This window comes from Rhamphochromis sp. 'chilingali', assembly GCF_963969265.1.
Source record: "Rhamphochromis sp. 'chilingali' genome assembly, chromosome: 7".
NCBI lineage: Eukaryota > Metazoa > Chordata > Actinopteri > Cichliformes > Cichlidae > Rhamphochromis > Rhamphochromis sp. 'chilingali'.
In genome coordinates, this window is record NC_137934.1 from 22,931,349 (window position 1) to 22,956,885 (window position 25,537).

Genomic DNA, 25,537 nt, shown 5'->3' on the forward strand with positions numbered 1-25,537 from the left:
CTGTGTCTCGCTAATCATCCGATAATATGTATTATTATTATTGTTGTTATTAATAATAATAATAATAATAATAATAACAATTATTATTGTTGCTCCCTGATATTGTCTTATTAAGTGTTTTATTTGGTAGGTTTCAGTGTTTTGTTGCATTTAAACTCAAACTTAATTCAACCAAAAATCTTTAAATGGCACAACTTAGTCAACAAGAAATATACAGAGTCATCTAATGTAATCCTACAAACTGTCTCCTCACTGGATTAATGCTCTACTGAGATAAAACATTACCAGTGTTTTATATGACTGGTTTAACTAGATGAAGACTTACCTGCTTCTTTCTCTTGAGATTGAGAATTAATACTGAACAGTGATGTGATGCTAACAAAATCCCTTAAAATTCAGGATGTCGGAGTCCTTTATTTTCAAGTCGGAGTCCTTTATTTTCAAGCAAAGCCTTTATAAGTGGGAGGTATGGCTCTCGAGGAACAGGAGGATTATGCAGCAGCAAAGCTGTTTTTTCTTCTGGAAGTACAACATCCAGGAGGAAAAAATTTCAAAAGCTAATTTTTTGGCAAAGTCAAACCGTATTATGATTATATACATGCATTTTTATGTGGAGGTAACCACTGAAATTACAGTTAATTTACAGAAAGCTTAAACTTAACTGCCCAAATAATTGCCCAGAGACATTTAAAGGTGGTGAGACTTGTTTCAAGAAGGACTCTGTGCATGAACATCATTGATTATCTGTTTATGTAGAGTTATAAAAACTTATAAAAATGAGTAGAATGTCAGTGAAGATGTTTAAATTATTTCATTTACTTTAAAAATATTTTTGTTTCCCTCCACAGGTCTTACTGCAGTGATGTTATCACTCCTCTTCCTCCTCCCTCCCTTCTTCCTCTTCACACCCGCCTGGACATTGGAGTTTCGGTATCACAACAACCATGAGATTGAGCAGTACCTCAAGCAGGTCAGCACCTCGAATCCTGACATCACACACCTGTACAGCATCGGCCAGTCTTCAAAAGGTAACCCTGCTCCTGCTGCTTCCTGTCCCACCTGTAATTCTGAGACTTAGTTGGGAGTTGAAATGACAAAAGGTGTGAAATGACAATTTGTGATGATCACAATAACAAGATTTCCTGGGCGGATGTGTTCCTCGTGAAGACTTCCCACACAGCCATGTGTTTAGCTTTTTTTTATTAAAGTCTTTTTGTTTTGATAGCCATTATCAGATACGGTGAAAAAAGAATAAAGGAGGTTATTGTTCCTGCGCCAATGTTTTGGGGCTTTTTTGAGATCAGGAGCTCTTATTTAAGGGATATCCACCCAGCAGCAGCTCAGTGAAAGAATCTAAAAAGGTAATTTTGCCAAATGTGTAAACAGTGTTGAGGTTTGAGGCTGAGGCAGCTGCTGCTATAAGCCGGTGCTGCAGAAATGAAAATGAACCGAATCTGGTTAAAAAGTGAACCGTTTCAGCTTTCTCAGCTCGACTGACAGACCGGGATATTTTATTTCTGCTGCAATAATCTTTTTTGTTCTCTTCATGATTCAGTTTGTCAAGATCAAGAAATGTTTCTAACTTTCTCTATATTTCATTGCATTTGATATACAAAACTGCATACATTAATGTCTTGCATTAATGACTTGCACAACCACACATGGAGTCCTTTTGCACTACTTCCAAACACTTCGCACCTGTCCTCTCCTGTGTGCCTTTTACGGAGCCCCACAAGGGACAATTGGAGAAAAAAAATGAAGATGAAGTTTTGCAAGATCCCGCAAAACTTTTACTCAGGAGCAAGATCCCGGCCGCATCCTTCGAAGGACACGGCCCACGTAGACCGCGAAGGCCTGGTCCTCCGAAGACTGACAAGGCTGGAAGTGCGAGGCTGTGAAATGGTATGGTCTAGCCTTCAGATTTGCGCCACCACCTGTGTCAGTTATCTGCTCCTTGCTATCTAAAATATAACGGGACACTGGAGTAAATTCGCTACCATCTCACACTTCTGTTTAATCAGTTTTCTGTTTGACGTTTATTTAGCTGTGTGAAAACTATAACTTTAATCTCAGCCAAACTGTTTTACTGAGGAACAAATAAAAAACTGAAAAAAGCCAAACAATAACATTTTTAAGTTGCCTAAGTGACTTATATATCATAATCTGAGTAGCGAAAGGTTGCAGGGGTTTTGAAAATGGTGTGCTGGAAGTCCACTGTTCTCGCCGGCTTTAGTAAGCCTTGAACCCCCCAACTAGCTATCGAGCTAGTGGGTAACAGACATCTCAAAAAACATTGGAGCACTTTTGCAAATATGTGATGTCTTGATAAATCAAGCAGATATTTGAAGTTACACACCTACATGGTAAATGGCCTGTATTTATATAGCGCTTTACTAGTCCCTAAGGACCCCAAAGCGCTTTACATATCCAGTCATCCACCCATTCACAAACACATTCACACACATTTTCAAATATCTTGAAAGTTTATTTTGTGACCCAGAAAGAGTAATATTAAAACTACGGAGCTGCCCCCAATTGTTGGTAACTGGAATTGTTCAAATTCGGGGAAATGAACCGCATTTGGAGGAGACTTTGAATTGGGACAGCCTTCATCGCCTGGCTGTGACGTAATCGGCCTTCAAATGCGGCCTCCGAAGGATGCAGCCTAGGGATTGGGACATAGCTCCTGAGTTACTTTTGCGAGATCTCGCAAAATCTTTTGCAGGATTTCACCAAATTAACTATGGATCTCGCAAAATTTTTGCAGGATCTCGCAAAAGTTCATCTTAATTTTTTTTCCTCCAATGTCCCTTGCGGGGCTCCGTAGCCTTTTCTTTTGTTTTGTATATATTTCTCCTGTTTATTATTAATTGCTTCTTATCCTCCTGTCTGTGAAACATGCCTCATAAATGAATATCGCTGGCTGGCTTTATATTTCTAAAAGTATGAGCAAAATCAGTCTGTGTGAAGCTGGCCACTGTCTAATCACAGTCATCTGCATTTGAACATTTGAAACTTGAATACTTTAAATCTTCATCTACTAAACTTTCACTTCTGAAACAAATTCTGGTTTTTTTACATTCTGAGATGAGACATTAGGTCATAATGGGACTTCCTACTTTCCAAATATTAGAAGACAACCTTTCACAATCCTGCAACACAACACCCTCTTAACAATTTTCTCTTGTGTGCGTATCATATATTGTGCTGTGCAAGTCTTGGACTTGCTGCTAAAAAGCCAGACTTGCTCTAAAGCACACGGGTCAAACTCCAGTCCTCCAGGGCCGGTGTCCTTAAATTTTAACATGTGTCCCTGCTACAACACCCCTGAATAAAATTAATAGGTCATTAGCAAGTCTATAGATCTTGACTGCATGCTGAGGTGGCAGTTTAGCCATTTGATTTGTGTTACAGCAGCTCATGAGTGAATTAACATGTTGCAACAACAGTACTTTTAGAAGTACAAATTTCCAAACAGTTACATTTACTTACATTTATTTGAGTAGGTAGGGTTACGGGTTGCCACCTCAGCATGCAGTCAAGTTCTATAGAGTCTTGCTAATGACCTACTAATTTTATTCAGGTGATCTGCACATGTGAGTATGTACAGAGGAGGTCAGGAGTAGAGATCCAACAGTGTGAGTCTACAGCCATCTGTACAAAACAATGGACACTCTGTGTGACTCAGTTTGGGGCTTCATTTCAACCAGTGATGTTGATCTTCTCAAATTTAATGAAATTACAAATGCAGTACCACCAGATTTTGATCCAGCTTTCAATACCATCTGGAGAGCATCTGATTGCCAGCACCTTCATTTTTTCAGCAAGACAATTATCCCAGACCACGATTTGTGCAATTCTTATTGGTTTGGAAAAAGAAAATGACAATTTCATCCATTTAACATTAAATGTCTGACAAAAAGTGAGTAACAATGAATTCCGTTTGAGGCGACTGCAGGAAATACAGTACAGCAGATGTAGATTTAGGTGATCATAAAGCTTTGAAACACAACCTGTTCTTAGACTGATTCCCTTACATGTAGATGCCACAATAGGAATGATGGATAATTGATGAAGCATCGGGCATCCGCCTCTATACCCACCACCAATGACTGACTGACCTGGATCTATCTGTTGGTGGATCGCATGACTGGACAGGAAATAGTTTCTAATTTAATCCCAGACTGCTTAATCTGACACACACACAGAGCTAATCTGAGCTAATCTGGGACACCAGCTGGCCTCCGTCCAGCCCGAGTGTGTTTATGCATTTTTCAGTCTCATCTTGTCTTTGTGCAACGAATCAGTTTTTCCCTCAGGCTGCTGCTCTGATGACTGAGTCACACTTTGCCGTGATTTACGTGAGTGTGTGTTCCTGGCTTGTTGAGACTTGTAGTTTCATTCATTGAATAACCAGTAGTACTGGCAGTACAGTTACAGAAGTGTGTGTGGGTGGGTGTGTGTGCCTGTGAGGAAACTGACTAACTGAGAGTTAAAATTTAAACCTCAAAACTGCAGGCTGCCAAACCAAAGCACAGAGTTCAAAGACACTGAAAGAGCAAAGAGGAATTAAAGCCTTTGATTAAAAATATTAACTTATTTTAGTTTCTTCTAATACAGCAGATAAAGATTATTTATTGACCTTTAGTTTACTGCAAACATTAAAAAAGTTTCACGTAAAACACGTGAAAGATGCATTGATATGATTCTTTCTAACCAGCAGGGGGCGACTCCTCTGGTTTCAAAACAAGAAAAAAACATATATATATTTTGAAACATGAGAAAATGAGCCCGATTCCCACTTCCTCATATCTCATTATGAGCCTCAGTTTCACGGTTTTTAACAAATCACAACCCTCATTTTGTAAATTTTGTCTCCATATAAGGTCAAATGTGTGATAAAGCAGAGTGCTGTTTGGCATGGACACGTGGTGATGGACAAGCTGAACATTTAGTGTTCCTCTCCCTTCAACGTATCTGAAACTGATCTTAAAGTAAAATGGTATTCCAGATGTTTCCAGAAATAAAATGGAAGTGAACAGGGGAATAAATGTGCAGCTGCAGTTTCTCTAGTTCCCATAGACTCTTAAAATGAACAACTTTACAGCAGAAATAATCAAGCTTATAGCCTGATATAAAAATTGTTAAAATATAAAAAACTTGACTGAAAGTCAGTGAAACAGATCTGGTGGAGTGATAATTAATTTTCTACTGTTTACTTAATTGGACTGTGGACCTTGTAATTTTTAATACATAACTAGACAATTAATAATATAAAGAAATAAGGAGTGGACTTTTACACAGTAGTGCATACTAATCTGAAGGCTCCAGAATTTGTTAAGGACACAGGGAGGGCCCTGCAAGGATGGATTCTGGTGGCTTATCATCAAACTGACCTCCAAAGACAACAGATAGCAGTAATTCACAGGATGCAGGCAGAAAGGCATCATGGGATACTTATGTGGACAGAACAGAGTCACTGGATGTGAAGAGAGAGAGCACTTTTACGTTCACATGTTTTGAATTGCTGCTTACTTTCTTAGTACTGAATGTTGACCATATTGAATATTGTAATTCATTTTTCTCCTCAGTCAGTCTGTCAGCTGTGAACGCTCACAGCAAATTTAGAGAAGCAGGTCTCTGGAGACCGGGTGGACATTCAGAGTTTTATTTGTTTTGTTGTTTTTATTGTTGGTTTCTGTCATATTTTGTGTGTACTTGCTTTTATTGCACGTTGTCACTGTGAAAAGCTTTGCTGTAGCAAATATTTTTGTGCATGCTGGTGTGCGTTTCTTAGCATTCTTAACTAACCCAGGTGACAATGAACCGTTACCTAATTACATATTTTTATCTCCCAGTGCACATCATGTTCAATTAAGCAGACGTGAGCAGCACAAACTGTAACTCTTAGCTCCTGAAGGCTCTGTTTGCTCTGCGTGTCTCTCAGGTCAGCAGCTGTGGGTGTTGGCTTTGGGTGTCAGTCCTCACCAGCACACAGTTGGCATCCCAGAGTTCAAATATGTGGGTAACATGCATGGAAATGAGGTAAGACAATACACACACATGCACACGCACACACACACAGAAGAGTGCCACTCCCTTTTAACAGGAAGCAGGACTAAAGGAGGACAAAAGAGATCAACAAAAGCCATTCAGAGTCCAGAGCCCGTGGATTCCTTTGTGTGTGGACAACAGAGTGTGTGATGACCTGCATAATTCTCAGATAGAAATGGACAGTGTGCCGAATCAACCGAATCAAGAAACACTAATCTCAGGTTCTTTGTATACTTAGGCAGGTCAGTTAGTAACTGGGAATAGCTGTAATGGAAAAAAGTGTCTCTTATTATATGTATATGAATGGCTATTGTACATCTGAATGAAGCTCATAGTATAGAGAACATAAGGATTTGACAGTTAGTTGACTTTGAATGCCTCACTCATCCGTTTTATAACAGAAATGGATTGGAGGTGTGGCTTGTGTCTGTCACGCCATGTAACACACATGATCTAAAAGATGGCATTTTCAAGTTTTTGAAGATTTGCTCATTTAGGATGAGGCCAAAACCCAACTCCACCCTTAGTCGGCGTCTCAATGACCTGGTGGATGTTTAGAGGAAAAAAAAACCCTATATGATGCTTCACTTCTTCTGACCACAAAACAAGCATGAACAACCTCCTTTTAACCACATCACAAAGCAACACTCATAATTACAACTGTATGCACAGGTGGATTGATCACACCAAACTCGAATCAGGAGAGAGTGAAGTGCAGCAAACAACATCTAAGCTAATCACAGCACAGCATCCCTCAGGTGATTCAGTCTAGCAACAACCTAAACAGGAAAACAGCATTATGCAGGATTTTTGGTCGCACAGCTCTTTGAGCACAGACAGAAGTGGTTTAAGGAAACTTTAATATAATATTTTATATTTCTTTAAACGTTTCTTATTAAACCCAGCAAACACTTTGACATTGACCTGGTAGTCTTTTTTGACATCTAGTCACGATCAAGGAATGGTTCAAAATGAAAATTGTGCCATGACGTGAAGGAGTCACTTTCATGATCATCCAGTGATGTCACTCTTTGGCTCATCAGTGGTGTGTTGACATCACATCTTTGGCCCAACTCAGCTCACTTGGAACCTCAGTAGTGCTAAAACAGTACCTAATACCAGATTCTACCACCTAAAAACTGAGAAGAGTTGACGCTGGGTTTTTTTTGTTTTTTTTAATCAATTTTAAATCATGCTTTTTATTTGTTTTTGTTTTTAATGTCTCTGTAAAGCACTTTGAATCACCTTGTTGTTGAATTGTGAAATAAACTTGCCTTGCCTTGCTGCTCCCATGTAGAAGTGTACAGATGAAAAGCTCAGCAGGGCACTGAGACCTTTAATCTGTGCAGTTCTGCAGATAAAAAAAAATTACAGTTGACTTTTTATTTTATTTGCTTCTTCGCAAGAGTACACAGGTAATTCAGTTAGCTTTTATTCTTATTGACAGTATGCAGTATTTGAGTGTTTGACCTTTGAGAGACATTTTTACAAACTAAAACACCTTATCTGCATTTTTAACCTGACAATTCTCAGATTTTGTGCAAAAGTTTCAAACTTTTGTTCTTAGAGGAAACTGATTTGCTTGATCTGCGGTGTTACACAGCACATTCAGCCAGAGTTAGGTCATCAGTGTGATGAAATCTGTGGCACCACTAATCAACAAATAGACAAGCTCTGTTTATTCCAGTCAGAACAAGTTTTGTTCTGAACTTGTTCTGACTGAACAGAACACAGAAGACATTCAAACTGTTAACACAAAGGTTATTCTAATAACACAATGTAATTACAACCATCATTTAATAGTCTAATAATTCCATTGGGATGAGACAAATTGAGTCTGCATGAATGTCCTTAAAAACCAGACTAAAACGTTTGACCAGTGTCAGGTTGCCATGGTGACAGTGGACAGCTGATCACACTGCAAATGTGTGTGAAAGTCAATGGAAGTGTCCTTAAATAGACACGTTACGCCTGGACACACACGCACAAACAGAACCAGTGGAGTATATCGGCTCAGAGGAATACGGCCCCATACATACACATGGAAACAGCAGGGTGGCGAATGGGAATGCTGAAAAGGTGTCGTGTAGCGTGCACTGTCTGTGAGTACTCAGGAGTTTCTGACTAGAGTATATTTCCTGTGAGGCTCCCATGCTTTCTGCCACAGCTTCTACTGATTAACATTGAGAAACTCTGACTTGCTTGATCAGGCAGACAGACAAATTTTATTGTATCTTCATTTTATCGCATCTTTATTTTCCCCACACTGACTTCCAGCTAATTTCTGTATCACATAGCACAGGGGCAGGTTGAAGCATTCTGAAAATGAAACATATTTATTATTACATATTTAGTGTATTTGATGCAAAATGTGTACAAAAACAACAACAACAACAACAACAACAAAAACACGTTATAGAGCTAAAAGGAAACGCACAGGAGGAGAAAATTATATTAAAAGTGTAAATATGAAGTTATTTAAAAGCAACCTCAGATTAGCAACAACCCAACATTTTACATTGAGTCATCATTTATTCAACAAAACTAAACTAAAATGCAGAATCAGTGTGTGAGAAACAAATTACATCCTGCACCTTGTTGAGACGCTTTTAGCAATAATAACTGCTGACTGCTGTGGGTCTCACACTGACTCTAGAATACTTTGCTATACGAGTTTACGGTCCACTCAATGACTGTAAGGTGCCCAAATCATCCCCACACTACCGTGCTGAGAACTGGTATGAGGTGTTTTGCTTCCTCGGGTGATTTGCATCATGGACAAAGATTTCCACTTAGAAGTGTTGCAGTTTGTCCTGATGTGTTTTTCCACACCAAAGCCGTGCTTTCATGTTTGTTTTAGAGAGAAGAGGCTTTCTTCTGCAACCCTTCCAAACAAAACATACTTGCTCAGTTTGTTTCTAACTTGTGTTATCATGAACTTTAACATTTAGCATGCTAACTGAGGCCTTTAGAGTCTGAGGTGGAGCTCTTGGAGTTTGTTGCAGTATCTCTGAGCGTTGCACTGTCTGATCTTTGAGGTGTAGAATGATAGACTTAAGGACCAGATGACTGTTTTTATAGAGATTGACAGACCACGTGACGTGACTTTCGCGCATTGCATGCCGGTAACTCGTGGCAAAACAATCCAAGTACCTGCATCAAATGCAAGCATTTGCAGCACCGCAAAACGTTCATTCTTCGGTTCCAATAAATTCTTGCTTTTTCTTTGCCCCCCAAAAAGGTGTGTACAAAACGAAGGAGAACAATGCCGGTCCGTACAAAGACAGACTTAATGAAAAGTCAAAGAAAAGATACGAGGAAAAAAATCTAACCAGTGAAAGGGTCAGACCCTTACGAGCACACAGAGGGACAAAATACGTTAGCGTGCTGCCCAACTTCACCACGCTCATATTTATAATTATACAGTTCTTGGAGTGAGTGCATACACTCGTGAAGTTTAGTAACTTCAGGTCACTGCAACAAGCCCAGGTACAGTTTACCGACGGATGGGTGCAGGACCTTGAAATGCACCGTGTAGAACGAAAGACCATCGTACGAACAAAGGTAAGTTTACCAGTCTCACAAATCGTCTTCATAAATACACATTCGTTAACCGTTTATTAATAGGACCTTTGAGCTCAATGGTAATTAATTAGTAGTGGAAATAATTTCTGGTACCCATCACAGAAATGTAGCAGTGACAATAATATTGTATGCTGTAATCGTACTGGGCAATTAGTGATACAAAAAACCTGTTTTATCCTGTGAATAAAAGTATATGTTTTTATCAATGTACCATAATAACAGAAGCGAAACGCAATATTGTGTCAGGACAATTCACTATTTATGCACAATAAACAAAGGAGCATAGCTCGACAATTTCTGCTCAGCGCCAGACTTGCTTGTAACCTATATCACCAATTATGTTAAGAAAAATGACGCATTAACTACTACAGCAGACTGACCTTCGTGTAAATGCTTGGAGCAGACTAACCTGTGAGCTGGAGGGTTCTGAGACGTTATATTTAGTCTTTGAATGGCTGCAATCCAGGCCACCCGTCGCCTCTTTGTTACTTCGGAAACATGGCTCGAACAATTTCTCTTCAACGACGTAATCCGATAACAACCGATCTCTTTACCCGTCGGCTTCCCGTGGCTGTCATGCGACCGGCTATTGCAGTTAATAATACAACAGCTTCTTGACATTTTTTGTGTTTCTTTTTATCGCTGTATAACTGATTTCAATTGAAAGCCTGCGTGCGCTAGTACCTCTTGCCACGAGTTCCCAGAATTCTTTGCGGTTTTACCCCTGAGTGACGTCACATTTTCAATCACTATTAACCGAGGGCTTAAAGTGAAAGAGGGTGTACTTTCTTTTTCACGTATTTTAAGTGTGCTTTAAGTTGGAAACAGTTGTTTAGTACAGTTTGCAGTGCAGGAAGCAAAGAACATCGATCGTATATCCACCGCATGACAGAAACTCTGAGTGAGCGAGCAAGAGGTCAGAGGATGTTTCTGTCATCGATGCTCAGATGTGCAAAATACAAACAGCCATCATGGCATGGCAGAATCATGTCAGCAGCAGGAATGCAGTCTTGCGTGTTAGAAATGTTTAGTAACACTAAATCAAACAGAGAACTTTCAGCGTCTTTAAACTTTGCCTGAAGGACAATAATAAAAATTTAAACAGGAGGCACTTCCTCCTTTCACACATTAACCTCGTACACTGAGTGTGCTGCACTGACCTTTCTTTGGATTCACTTGGAAGCCTGTTTGTTATTCTAATTCTATTTTTTGACTCTTTTAATGACAATATCTGTCGTATCCTAAATGACTCAACAGCTTTTGCACAGATGTTCATGTTCCCCAGGGGATAGATCCTGATTTTAAAGTGAAAGTATTTTCCTACAGTGTCACTGAGAGTTCACGTTTCTTTCCTCAAATGTGATTTCTACTCTTGAATCGATGTCTGTGTGATTTTGGACATTTCTGTTCCCTGAAGGATGAATCCTGATGAATTTGCCTCAGGTGTTCATGTTCCTCTTGTCTTCCAGGGAAGCTCAGCTGCAAGTTGTAGACAAACACTGCGGTTCACCTCAGCTTCACTCAACATTAGGTCACATAAACACGGCTGGACGGCTTTAATCTTGTTATCTAAACTTGTTGGAGGAATTGTTCAGTGACACATGGACTGTATGGGTGGCAAACACCACCATATGTTTTGGTTTTATCCAGTAATGGCTGCTGGATTTGAAGATATCAGTAATTAGATTGGACCTACCTTTGACTTTTTTAAAGCATATACTTACTTGGGATATTTTCCTTTACATTTACCTAGTTCAGTAAATCACTGCCCTTATTTCCCATTTTCTAAACTGCAGAGATATGGGGGGGCAGAGTTTCAAATAATGAGGTCAGTGTGTGTAAGCCAAAAGCTCAAGCCTCACACTGCTTCATTTCAGATGTTTTTTCTACTCATGGATCTGGATGATGTCATAGGGAGAGAATAAAACTTCAAGGGGCGTTCATTTAAACACAGCCTATTTAAGACAGAATATGAAGGGAACTGTGAAACATGCAAAACTGCTCAAGTGAAGCCCAAGAAACACAATCTAGAGTAGATCCGCTGTCAACTGCCGATATCAAGGTTCAAGGTTCTTTATTATGTGTCACATGCATAGTTATACAAGTATAACACACAGTGAAATGTAGTCTGACACGCTCCTCGACATGTGCAAAAATTGGGGGGGGGGGGGGTGTAGAGGAAGAACATTATATATATATATATATATATATATATATGAATGAATGAATGAATGAATGCTTTATTGGCCATATGCAGGTTGCCCCACAGAGGAATAGGACCCCCCCCCCCCCGACTTACACACACAACAACAAGACAACACAAGGGAATACAGTCGGAGATCGGCAGCGTTGGGAGAATAACACTGAAAAAATTACACAACATTGGGAAAAGTACAAGAGGAAAAAAAAAGAGACCTCTTCACACGCTGGGCAACCTATGGGAGGACAGCATGAGAACAGGAAACAAAAAAAAACTCCTCTGCACAGAGAGCACATTAATGTCCACATCACAACATCAGAGCACATGACAAGCCACAGGGGATGGATAGGGGGGTGGGGGGTGATTCAAAGGAACACAGCAGTCGTCCTGCACCATGCTACCATTTCAGCGCGGCACGCAGACCCGCTGCCTTCCCCCGCAGGAACAAGCATCGAAGGCGTTTGGAAGGGAGGGGGATGAGTGCGTGCTTATCAGTGTAAGTGTATGTGTGTGCGTGTCCATAGTTCAGCTGAGACAGTGTCCTTCGCTGTATCAGGCTAAGTAAACAGTCCTCCAGCCGATCCAGGTGTCCTTCATGGGATGGGAAGAATAGTCATCACACAGTCGTTATCAGGGAGTTGTTTTGGTGGGCTCCAGCCTTGGGCCTGAGCAGCTGGCGCCGTGGTGTCCAAATGTAGAATATTGTTGATTTCTCCTTTATGCGAGCAGCGAATTTAGCACTCTGACACTGGGGCCTCGATTTCCCGTTGGAGCGCTGCAAGCCTCCCCATGATGGTATCAAGCTTCTGTTCCGTGGTGTTGTCATTCTTTTGGTTCTGAGACCCCACAGCTGCAGTGAGCCGTTCTGCGATGTTATCCAACTTTCGCTCAAGGGTGTTATTGTGAGCAGGCCCCTCTCTGATGTATCCCATCATACGCTCAATGGTGTTAGTACTGGATTGTGGACTTCCTCACTAACCGTAGACAGAGTGTCAGAGTGGGTAAGAACACCTCTTCCACCCTTGTGGTCAACACCGGTGCCCCTCAGGGGTGTGTTCTGAGCCCTCTGCTATACACTCTCTTCACCCATGACTGTATTTCCTCCTGCGCGTCCAATCTCATTGTTAAGTTTGCAGATGACACTACAGTGCTCGGACTTATATCCAACAATGATGAGACAAACTATAGGACAGAGGTGCAACAACTAGAGTCATGGTGCCACGACAATAACTTGGTCTTAAACACCAAAAAGACCAAGGAGATCATTGTAGATTTCCGGAAGAGGGGTCATAACAACCATCTGCCTCTCTTCATTGGCAGTGAGGCGGTGGAGAGGGTGAGCAGTTTTAAATTCTTGGGGGTAACTGTGACCGAGGACCTGTCCTGGGGCAACCATATCACCTCAGTTGTACGGAAGGCCCAACAGCGCCTCTACTACCTGAGGAGACTGCGGAGCGCACACATTCCCAGATCTCTGATGTTGAACTTCTACAACTGTGCCATCAGCAGCGTTCTGACGTATGGATTTCTAGTGTGGTTCCCCAGCTGCACCAAGGCCGATCAGCAAGCACTCCAGCGGGTGGTGAAAGAAGCTGGCAGAATTATTGGAACAAGTCTGCCAGAGATCAGTAATATCTTCCCCACTCGCTGTCTGAGGAGGGTGCACAGTATCCTGCGGGACCAACATCACCCTGCGCGCCACCTTTTCCATCTGCTGCCCTCAGGGAGAAGGTACAGGTCTATACAGGCCAGAACATCCAGACTGGCCAACAGCCTGTATCCACAGGCTGTGAGGTTCCTGAACTCTCTGCCCCCCTCTCACGGACAATAACCATATCCAACTTCTTAATAGCAATGAACTGGTCTGCATTGGTGCATCATATCTTTATTCTCTTCCCCCTCCTGCCCCCCCCCCCCTCTTTCTTAAATAGATAACTATCATATCTGATATCATATCTCACAGTACAATAATATTGAATGGGTTGCATTGTTGTATTTTGTCATGTTTCTCAGGTCTTTGTCTGAATTTCTACGAACATTATTGCTAAGGATTGTCTTATTGCATTGGAGTCACACTGGGTTAAATATGTACACTTGGGTTTTAAGGGGTATTTATTATTTTCTTCTTTTTTTTTTTTTTTTTTTTTTTTTGGGTTGTATGGAAGCCCCAAACGCAATTTCATTGTTCTTGACAATGACAATAAATAAATAAATACTAAATACTAGTTTGAGTCTTCACGGCAGCTGTAAGCGTCTCCAAGGTGTTAACCATGCTGCGTTCAGTGTGGGAGGCCGCGCCTCGTCCCATCGCTTCAATTCCAGCAGTCAGCTTAGGGGGGGTTTGAACAGCTGGTTCCGCTCTCTTATTTCTCCGATAAGTCAGGGCCAAGCCAGCTCCGATCAGCAAGAACCCTGTTATCATGGTTCCGAATAGGTAAATATCCTCAGCGTCCTCGATAGACAGTCCCGCCAGGCACAAGATCCTCCAGGTTTGCCACCCATCCATCGTGTATATATATATATATATATATATATATATATATATATACACATATAGTATATACACTGGGTGAATGTGCAGTAGTAGCAGCAAGCAGGTGAATTCTGTACATTAATATGAATAGATATCTGACTATTTTACAGGATAGACAATATAAACATATTTAAAATTAAAGGAATTGAAATGTACATTGTGCCTTGGTTTAGTGTCTGGAAGAGTCCTGTCTCAGTCAATTATAGATGATGTGAGAGGGCGGGTGTGTGTGTTTAGGGCACGGATGGCTTGGGGATAGAAGCTCCTCTTGAGTCTCTCTGTCCTTGCCCGGAAGATGCGGAACCTTCTACCAGATTGCAGAAGTTGGAACAGTTTGTTGCCAGGATGGGACGGGTCCTTCAGTATCTGCGCTGCTCTAGTCCGGCATCTCCTGGTGTAGGTGTCCTGAAGCGGGGGGAGAGCAATCCTGCAGCAGCGTTCTGCTGCACGGATCACTCTCTGGAGAGCTTTTTGGTCCTTCACACAGCTGTTCCCGAACCACGATGTCATGTTCTGTGTGAGGATGCTCTCCACAGCGCCTGTATAGAAAATCCTGAGGATCTTTGGAGAGACCCTGAACTTCTTCAGTTGTCGTAGGTGATACAGGCGCTGCCTAGCCTTTTTGGTCTGGACCTGAATGTGGGCAGCCCATGTCAGGTCTGAGGAGATGTGGACACCAAGATACTTGAAGGACTGCACCCTCTCCACTGGAGCTCCATTGATGATAATGGGCTTGTAGTCTCTGTGCTGACCCCTTCTGAAGTCCACCACCAGCTCCTTGGTCTTGCTGACGTTCTTCCATTTGGTTGTTCAGTTCAGTTCAGTTTTATTTATATAGCACCAACAGTTGCTGTTTGAGGCGTGGCTGGTCACAGCTGCAGGGCGTCCCCTCCTCTCTGTGGAGACTGACTTTTTAGCGCCATTTAGCACAGAAAGAAGAGCAGCAAAGAGCAGCTCTTCCAAGGCCAATTATCCCCGAGTTAGGGGTGCCGTAGAGACTGATAAGGAACATGTTGATTGTACAAAACACAGTAAAGCCAGAGCTAACAGTAGATATCGAATTTCTTCGACCATGAAAAAAGTGTTGGTGGATGAAATTGCCCGCACTGAAAACTGGCTCCACGCCGACCCTGATGAAGGAACAGTTGCCTAACCTAACAGAGGGTGTCAGTGATGTTCAGCTGATATAAAGTAAAAAGATAAATCACAGTATAAAAATGCAAAAATAAAAATGTGTGTTTTCGTGTGATCGCAACAGAGACAAAAGATGGAGGGAGTTTGATGAAGGAAAGCAATATGATGGCTGGAGGCAGCGCTAGTCCTGACGTGTGTGTGTGTGTGTGTGTGTGTGTGTGTGTGTGTGTGTGTGTGTGTGTGTGTGTGTGTGTGTGTGTGTGTGTGTGTGTGTGAGTGAGATGATGTGGATACACACCTTTCCCAGCCTTCTGTCATTCCCACTCCCAAGGCTCTCATTCATTCACAAAGATGTTTTTCATCATCCAATAAGCCGCCTGTATCCGGAAAAAATGCCTCATCGTGACTCGTCCCTGGATTCCATTTCAATTCCTCGCTGACTCACGACATCACTTCCTCCCCCGCTGTTTTCTTCAGGCAGGAACATGCAAGGTCAACACACAGAAAACAAAGAATGGTGGAGTGAAATTAAATGTTAAACTTTTAGCCTAATAAAGTGAAAGCAATGCACTGTAAAGTTTAGGAAAAATAAACCACTCTAAATAAAAAAAATAACTAAAGCTGTTAAACAATGAAAATAAACATTTCTTCGTGTTAAAGAAATTTATATAATTATTGAAGAGCTAACAACTGAAAATAACTTAGACTGTGTCTGCGTGTACTTCCATGTGATACCAGTTTAAAACTTTTAAACTTTAAAACTTTTGCGAGATCCCGAGTTTGTTTTGCGAGATCCTGAGTTTGTTTTGCGAGATCTCGCAAAAGTCCGTCTTAATTTTTTTTTCTCCCATGTCCCCTGCGGGGCTCCGTAGTTATCCACGTTAACTGAGTCTGCTGTCACTATACTGAAAGCACATTTCCAATTTTGCAACTAAACTTAATGTCCTCACCTGGAAATACTTAAAGTTTCCACACATATCACTAAAGGAAAGCTGAACTGATTGGAATATTTATTGACTTCACTGCGGTTTTCACTGCAAACTTTGCGAACCATCCATTAAGCCAAAATGGACCCTGGACAGCCGTAAACTTGGCGTAAACTTGACGTTCATAATAAACTGGGCTGGAGCCACAACACTGATGCTCTTTACAGGAAGGGTCAGAGTAGACTCTACCTGCTGAGGCGGCTGAGGTCATTTGGAGTCCAGGGAGTGCTTTTAAAGACCTTCTATGACTCTGTGGTGGTATCTGTCATTTTTTACAGTGTTGTATGTTGGAGCACCAGTTTATCGACAGCTGAGAGGAAGAGGTTGGATAAACTCATTAAGAAGGCCAGCTCTGTTCTGGGATCCACCCTGGATCCAGTGCAGGTGGTGGGAAACAGAAGGACTCTGGCCAAAATAACTTCTCTGATGGACAGAGCCTCCCACCCTATGCATTTAAATGTTGCTGAGCTGCAGAGCTCCTTCAGTGACAGACTGCTGCATCCTCGGTGCGTGAAGGAGCGTTTCCGCAGGTCCTTCCTCCCTGCAGCTGTCAGACTGTACAATCAGAACTGCTCCCAACAAACATAGATGTTTACATCAGTGCTGTAACAACTTCTACTGTTATAACTTGCATATTACTTTTCTCAGGTTATCTATGCACTAACTTATTGGAAGTTACATGTCTACTTTTTAATGCACAGGTACAATACACAACCTGCACTTTTCTAATTATTCTAAATATTCTTAACTATTTAAACATCTTTCAGTATCCTGCTCTGTTTGCACACTACAACCTGGGTTTGCCACTTATCTGTACTCTATTTTTAATAACTGTACAGTACTCTGCTTTGGTAACTATTGTCCATGATGTAAATATGTAAAAAAAAATGTGTTCTGTTCTGTTTGTATATGTGTGTTTTTGCTGCTGATACAACCAAATTTCCCCTTGTGGGACAATTAAAGGATTATTCTATTCTATTCTATTCTATTCTACTCATTAACCCATTCAGATACTCAGATTAACCCTGGAAACATCATCTTTTCTACTCTTTTTCATATGTAGTCATGTTTTTCGTGTGTTAGTCAAAGGTTAGTCACAGTGGAGTATTTAGGAGGACTGACCTTGACGGGTGTTTTAGCTCTACGATAAGCCATGGGAATGGCCAGCTGCATGTGGGAGGTGAATAACATAATGTCTTTCGTTATGGTGGAAAGACATTATGTTATATTGGCGGAAGGTGGAAGTGATTACTTCACAGTTGGCTGACCATACCTGCACTAACATCTGTTCACCCATTTTCCTAAATATGAATCTTGCATAATGCATAATCTAAACTTTGTGCTGTTCACTTATGACTTATGTGTGAGGACAAGCCGTAAATTCCATCACAACATTTGTTTTTACCTAAATTTCTTTCTGCGTGTTTGTATTCGTGTGCTTTCAGGTTCTTGGCCGAGTGCTGCTCCTTCAACTAATAGATGAGCTGGTGCGCAGTTACCGTAGCAACGAAACATGGTCCTTGCGGTTGCTGAACAGCACACGCATCCACATCCTGCCGACGATGAACCCAGACGGCTTTGACGTAGCAGACAAGGACTGCTACAACAGCCAGGGCAGGTAACGCAAACAGCTTTACCTCTGTTTTAAGTTCTGAGAGACCTGCGGCACACCCTGTGCTCATCAGCAGCTAGTAAAACATTAAGACGGCAAACAGACGTTTCCTGACTGGGAAGTGGAGACCAAAAACAGAACTAAAAGAGAGATTGAACACTGTTGATTGTGTTGCTCTCTGTGTGCAGTGTGTATTTTAGCAAAAACCCCTAATGATGAACTCAAAGGCATGAACTAACCTCTTAAGTGAAACAGTAGGAAGTGAAATTGTACAAGAGAACAAATGAGCCGTTGTTGAGGACTCAGAGCTTTATTTGCTGCATGCTCATGCAATATGCATGACTCCCTCCTGAGGGACATATCTGCTTCTGTAGCTGCTAAATGCTCTGCTGTGTTCACCTGCTCGTCTTTGATGTACCCTGCTGTTGGCTGCTCAGCAGGTCACGTACGGTGGCTTTTTAGAGCCTCGACAACTGAAAGCCGCTGCCTGCTGCAGGAAAAACATTGCTGCTGGCTAAAAGCATTGCTGGACAAAGTATACAGATCCTCTTCTGTAATTAAAGTACTGACAGCACGCTAAAAAGGGCTTAGATTAAGAAATATCACTGAAGTTAGAAAAAAAAGTTTAATATTAAAAATTTTAGAATTTTACTAGACAGTAAAATTAATGCCACATAAACAAAAATAACTGCACCCAAAATCATGTCAGATATATTAAAATGGATTTCAGATTTTAAAAGGCACAGCTTGCACTTGTTTTTACTGCACAAAACAAAATGAATATGTAGGAAATATAATACTGTCCCCTGTAAAGTAAAGGCTGCCCAGCGACTGACCTGGCCTCTGGCCATCTTCTGTCACTGTGATTCTGGGAAGCTGTAACAGCGTATCTTGAAAGGCAGTCTGTTTTTATATGCACTTCCACAGCCGGGAGTCGTCTCATCCACAGACACATGGAGACATTCCAAGTCTGGTATCAACAGATCTGCAGTTGCAGTTTTCTTCCTCAATCAGCAGCGGAGCATTGAGTGCAGGAACACCACCTGTCACCACGATGTGCACTGTGTTTCAGGACATCCTGTTGTTTTCCTGCACCATCTCCAGTTGATTAGGTTTGTAGTCCAAACGAATAATGCCAGATTCCAAACTGAAATAGCCCGTGACTATGGTGACTTATGACAGGCTGTCTTATTTCATATTTTTAGAGGCAAACCTACAAATTTATGCAGCATTTAATAACTATGAAGTAGTATTAAAAGTTTACATTCCTCAAATTTGTGAGGAACATGCTTAAGGGCAGTACTTGACTTAAACCACTTAGTTACAGCTGACTGGCTGTAAAGTTCCTTGGATTAGTGAGGCTACGCACCATCAGCAGCCCTCTTCACGGGATCCACTGTTAGCATAAACACGTTGATAACAAAACATGAACGCTGGAAAATATTTCTCACACTTTAACTTTTGCAAAGAATAATTTAGCATGTGTGTGTGTGTGTGTGTGTGTGTGTGTGTGTGTGTGTGTGTGTGTGTGTGTGTGTGTGTGTGTGTGAGAGAGAGATTAAATGCCAAGTTGACACACAGACATAATCTTGCAGTCACAGCTTGTTTGTTTTGTAAAGCCTAAGCTACATTGCTGCACCCAAAATACTTTGATTGGCAAGAGAAACACACACACACACTGTAGATCTATATCACACACATGCACACACAATTATACTCTGTAAGCATCTAATTATGATTGTTTCGTCGTCTTCGTATATTCTGTTTACAGTAGACTCATGTCTGCAGTAACTGCTTGTGGGAACAGTCTCATTATGTGGACTTGCCTCCCATATAGGTTTAGTCCGTGTGTGTGCGTGTGTGTGTGTGTGTGTGCGTGTGTGTGTGTGTGTGTGTGTGTGTGTGTGTGTGTGTGTGTGTGTGTGTGTGGTCTCTTTGGGGTCACTGCTTTCCAAACCTTATAAGGAAACATTTCACTTAAGCACATGAAAGTGAGTGAGATGACAAATGAGATGGTGAAGTCTTGTTTTAATATGCTGGCACTAATTCCTACAGAAAGGTGCCAGAAGATTTGGGTCGTCCCATTGGATGAATTACTTTTCTTCTAGAGTTCAGGTAGATGAGAGAAGAAGTTCACTTTTGAGATTTCAAAGAAGAATTGGATCATTATTTGGACATAAGACACTCAGAGCAGGCCTTTTATGATAAAAGGTACATATTTCTACTCTTGGACTTCACTACAGCGGCTTTACATGATTGACAGATCAAAATAATCCTTATTTATCTCATACTGAGCCTCAGTGCAACTACTTCGCTCATCCACGGTCTGAAACTATAGTCAGTAAATAAATGATCGGCACGACCACAGTGACATCACCGACTGGTTTCAGACTCTTTGGCATTTTTGTTGCTTCCATGTTGGTTTTTGTGAGAAGTGACCATTTGGGGTTTTAGTGCTAACCTATCACTAATGCTAGCTAAACTAAACTGTGCAGATGCAATATCAACAATATAAACAAAGCAGCTAATATCTGCTAATTAGTGCTAAGTGACAAATTAGAGGCTCTATAATGTATTTGTACATTTGTCTTACTTTGGCAACAGTGGGAAGGAAAAACGTTTTTTTAACAGGAAGAAACCTCAAGCAGAAACAGGTTTAGAGAGGGGCCGCAAGCAGTTAGGTTTGAGAAAGACGGGCGAGAGTAACTAGTTATTGTCACAAACCTCAGTATAAATATGCGACATCATACAGAGCCAAAAGGAAAAAAAAAAGTATTATGCAAACCCCGACTTATCATGGTAAATGGCCTGTATTTGTATAGCACTTTACTTAGTCCCTATGGACCCCAAAGTGCTTTACACGACATTCAGTCATTCACCCACTGGTGATGGTGAAGCTACATTGTAGCCACAGCCACCCTGGGGCGCACTGACAGAGCTGCCAGACACTGGCGCCACCGGGCCCTCTGACCACCACCAGTAGGCAACGGGTGAAGTGTCTTGCCCAAGGACACAACAACCGAGACTGTCGGAGCCGGGCTCGAACCGGCAACCTTCCGATTACAAGACGAACGCCCAACTCTTGAGACACGATCGCCCCGTCTAATATGAACTTCCACCATTGATATGACAGAAAATAAGGGACAGCACAATGACAAATTGTGATGTGAGAGAAATGTGATTCTAAATAAGTCAGTGCTCTGAGTTCCGTTAGAGTCCTGTGAGGTCAATCATGACTCGTGATGTCATTGGGTCATGCGATCGAGATCCCCTCGACGGCCCTCGCTCTGATCTGAAATATAACAAATCCCAGTAGAACACAGGATGTTTGTGAGTTTGGATTTCCTTTGTGTAGTGTTCAAATAAACTTGACAAAATCAGATCCTTCTGTAAATGTCTGAAAACAGCAGCAGAAGATGGCAGTGACAAGAACAGCCTGATCGCAATGAAAAAGATATTTGTGATCTCTTATCGTCAGTAATTAACAGGGAACTGATGGCAGCCTGTCTGTGCACAGAAATCATTTTGTGTCTCAGCAGCTGCTCTTTAAATAGAGACACTCTCATCCTGCACACTCAGAGTATCATGGAAACTATTTTTAACACGTGTGCCTTGCTCAAGGGAGCCTTAGCAGCACTAAATGACTTATAATTTACTGTAAGTTTTAAAAAGTTTTCAAAGTTTGTTTTTTAAATAGACAAGAAATATAAGAGGTAAACTATGATTAGCACTAAGAGGTGAAGTCACACCCCTCCTGATTTCACTGTAATTGCGCAGGCAAGGGGGGAAGTCCACCCAAGAAGGCTGTGTGCTCTGACCTGATACAGAAATGAAAACAGCATTTTCATGCGTGATGTGACCGTTTTTCTCCGTCAGGTACAACGGCAACGGCATTGATCTGAACAGGGACTTCCCGGATGCTTTCGCTGGTCTCCAAAGTCAGCAGCTCTTTGAGGAGAGAAGGGAAGCTGAGGTTGGTTTTGCTTTGGAACGAGACAGCGTTTTTAAGTTTCCTCTGTCATCAGGATGCTATCATGTGTTTCAGGTCCAAGCAGTGATTGGCTGGTTGAGGACGGAGAGTTTTGTTCTCTCTGCAAACCTTCATGGAGGCGCTGTGGTGGCCAGTTACCCCTATGACAACAGCAATGGCGGTAAGCGGCAGATCCAGCAGTCTGACTTTAGCTGGTCGTCCACAACAGTCCCACAGTCGTGTTTTTGTGGATCTTTGTAGAATGTTTTTGGAGCTTCTTATTTGCTTCATATCAGTATGTGAAATGGAAAGTGCAAAGCAGGAAATAGGCCCTCAGACCCACCAGACAAATATACAAGTACAGAGAATGTGTGATGAGTGCACCTCTACAGAAGAGCGTAGCTTTCTTTCATGTGCTAGATGTGGAATATTTATAATTTTCAAAGATAATAGAGCTGGAATAATAATAAGAAAAGATATTAATTTAACAGTTTGTTACCTCATGGCCACGGGCTCACGGTACTGACAGAAAGGAAGAAACTACAAATGCAGAGAAAGGGAGCGCTCAATCATTAGGGAAGGCTTAGACCAGAAGGTATATTCACAGGAATATTAAACACCAGTTTTCAGCATGAAATAAAATATTTGTTTGCCATTCTCCCTTTATCTGAAATAATAATAATAAAAATCTAATAAAACACCTGAGCTTTAAAAACCTGTTGGAGGAGTCAGTTGAGGTATTTTAGGCACTAGGATACTTTCAGGACTCGGATAAGCTGCAGAAAAAAAATGTGCGGCTCATAAAAAGCTAATTCTCTTGTTCTGAAAAAGAAAGAAAAGAGATTTTGAGTTTGAATAAATCTAGCTTCTCATAATCTCTTATTTGAACGGCTAAAACTCTTTAAGTCCTGTACTTCAGATGTTTATGTGGGAACACATAACGCTATGGCTTAAAGCCTGTTTGTTTTGTATTTGTATTGTTTGAATTTGTTGTTTTGACTTCAAAATGCAGAAAAGGAAGTGTGTTAATCGAGATAATCAGATTTATAACTGCTCAGTAGAACTGAGGACATCGACAGCCTTACTACATGCATTACTGACTATATAAACTTCTGTGTGGATAACACTGTACCTACCAGGACTGTACGGTGTTTCTCCAACAACAAACCTTGGATTACCCCAGAAATTAAAACCGTCCTCAAGCAGAAGAGGAGGGCCTTCAAATCCAGAGACAAAGAGGAGTTGAAAAGGGTGCAGAGAGAGCTGAGGGGACTGATAAGGAAAGGGAAGGAGAGCTACAGGCAGAAGATGGAGAACCAGCTTCAACAAAACAACGTTGGTGAAGTCTGGAGAGGCCTCAGAACCATCTCGGGCCACAAACAGCAGAACTCTCTGCCTGGGAGGGATGTGAGGTGGGCAAATGAACTGAATCATTTCTTCAACAGATTTGACTCAGCCATGAGGCAGTCTGCAACATCGGCTGCAGACTCACCCACCCCCACTGCTGCTGTTCCACCTCAGACACTTCACACCTCCTCTATTCACCCTGCTCACTCCCCCCCACCCCCAACAACAGCATCCAATACACACTCAACACAAGGCTCCAGCCTGTCTCTCTCAACCACCCAGGTTAGGAGGGAACTGAGGAGGATTAATGGCAAGAAGGCAGCGGGTCCAGATGGTATCAGCTCGAGGGTCGTCAGGTCCTGCGCGGACCAACTGTGTGGGGTGATGGAGCACCTCTTCAACCTGAGCCTGAGGTTGGGAAGAGTCCCACAGCTCTGGAAAACCTCCTGTGTTGTACCAGTGCCAAAGACTTCACGCCCCAAGGACCTCAACAGCTACAGGCCGGTGGCTCTGACATCCCACCTGATGAAGACCCTGGAGCGGTTGGTCCTGGCTCAGCTTCGGCGCCTAATAAGCTCATCACTGGACCCACTTCAGTTTGCCTACCAGCCTGGCATTGGCGTGGATGATGCCGTCATTCACCTCCTACATCGTTCCCTCGCTCACCTGGAGACCGCTGGAAGCACTGTGAGAATCATGTTCTTTGATTTCTCCAGTGCCTTCAACACCATTCTTCCCTCGGTTCTAAAGGACAAGCTGGTGAACTCTGGAGTGGACCATCACCTCACTACCTGGATCCTGGACTACCTCACCGACCGACCACAGTATGTGAGGACTCAGGGCTGTGTGTCGGACAGGGTCGTCTGCAGTACGGGGGCCCCACAGGGAACGGTTCTGGCTCCGTTCCTCTTCACCATCTACACTGCAGACTTCTCCCACAATTCCACCCAGTGCTTCCTGCAGAAGTTCTCTGATGACTCTGCAATAGTCAGCCTCATCACTGATGGGGACGACAAGGAGTACAGAGGACTGACTCAAGACTTTGTGGACTGGTGCCAGCTGAACTACCTCCAGATCAACGCCAGTAAAACCAAGGAACTGGTGGTAGACTTCCGCAGGCACAAGCATTCTCCACTGCAACCACTGAACATCCAAGGTATGGACATTGAGGCTGTGGACAGCTACAGGTACCTTGGTGTTCATCTGAACAATAGACTGGACTGGACTCATAACTCAGACGCCCTCTACAGGAAAGGGCAGAGCAGGCTGTACCTGCTGCGGAGACTCAGGTCGTTTGGAGTGGAGGGCCCACTCCTGAAGAAATTCTATGACTCTGTTGTGGCTTCTGCTATCTTTTATGGCGTGGTCTGCCGGGGCGGCAGCATCTCTGCTGGGGACAGGAAGAGACTGAACAGGGTGATCCGAAGGGCCAGCTCTGTTCTAGGATGCCCTCTGGACCCAGTGGAGGTGGTGAGTGACAGGAGAACGGCGGCTAAGCTGTCATCCCTGTTGGACAACGTCTCCCACCCCATGCAGCAGACTGTGACAGCACTGAGCAGCTCCTTCAGTGGGAGACTGCGGCACCCACGGTGTGGGACGGAGAGATTTCGCAGGTCTTTCCTCCCCACTGCTGTCAGACTCCATAATAAAGACTTTAACTGATCAAGCACACACATCCATACATATGCAATAATACTAAGTGCAATAATCCTTTCTGTCATCGTTGTATTTTACTCAGTTGTATATAGTATTTGTATTTGTATTCTATTTTTATCTTATTGTATATTTATTTTATTTTATTCTACTGTATATAGTATTTTATTTTATTTTATTCTATTCTGTACAGTTGTGTACTGTATTTATTCTTATTGTATTCTAATTTTTGCCTCATAACTTTTGCACTGTCCACTTCCTGCTGTGACAAAACAAATTTCCCACGTGTGGGACTAATAAAGGTTATCTTATCTTATCTTATCTTATTCGATTAAAAACATTTAGTCAGAGTTACTGCCTTAACTTTACCAGCCTGCAAACTCACACACAGAAAAACTTGGGGAAAACTTCAGGAAAAGGCAACAGGAAGTGCTACTGGAAACAAAATAATTCTAAAGCTCAA

At 42.1% G+C, this 25,537-nt stretch overlaps 1 protein-coding gene across 3 annotated transcripts in view; it reads left to right on the plus strand.

Annotated features, from left to right (window-relative positions):
- Positions 1 to 25,537, plus strand: part of cpm (carboxypeptidase M) — a 33,115-nt gene that overhangs the window by 419 nt on the left and 7,159 nt on the right. For 2 of the 3 annotated variants that reach the window (XM_080886411.1, XM_080886412.1), the window contains exons 2-6: positions 849 to 1,028; positions 5,948 to 6,045; positions 17,938 to 18,110; positions 21,981 to 22,077; positions 22,150 to 22,255. In XM_080886411.1, coding sequence (XP_080742537.1) covers positions 863 to 1,028; positions 5,948 to 6,045; positions 17,938 to 18,110; positions 21,981 to 22,077; positions 22,150 to 22,255 — 640 coding nt within the window. In that variant the 5' untranslated portion in view covers positions 849 to 862. Of the gene's footprint in view, positions 1 to 848; positions 1,029 to 5,947; positions 6,046 to 17,937; positions 18,111 to 21,980; positions 22,078 to 22,149; positions 22,256 to 25,537 lie in introns of those variants that run through there. The other variant, XM_080886413.1, reaches the window with a different exon arrangement.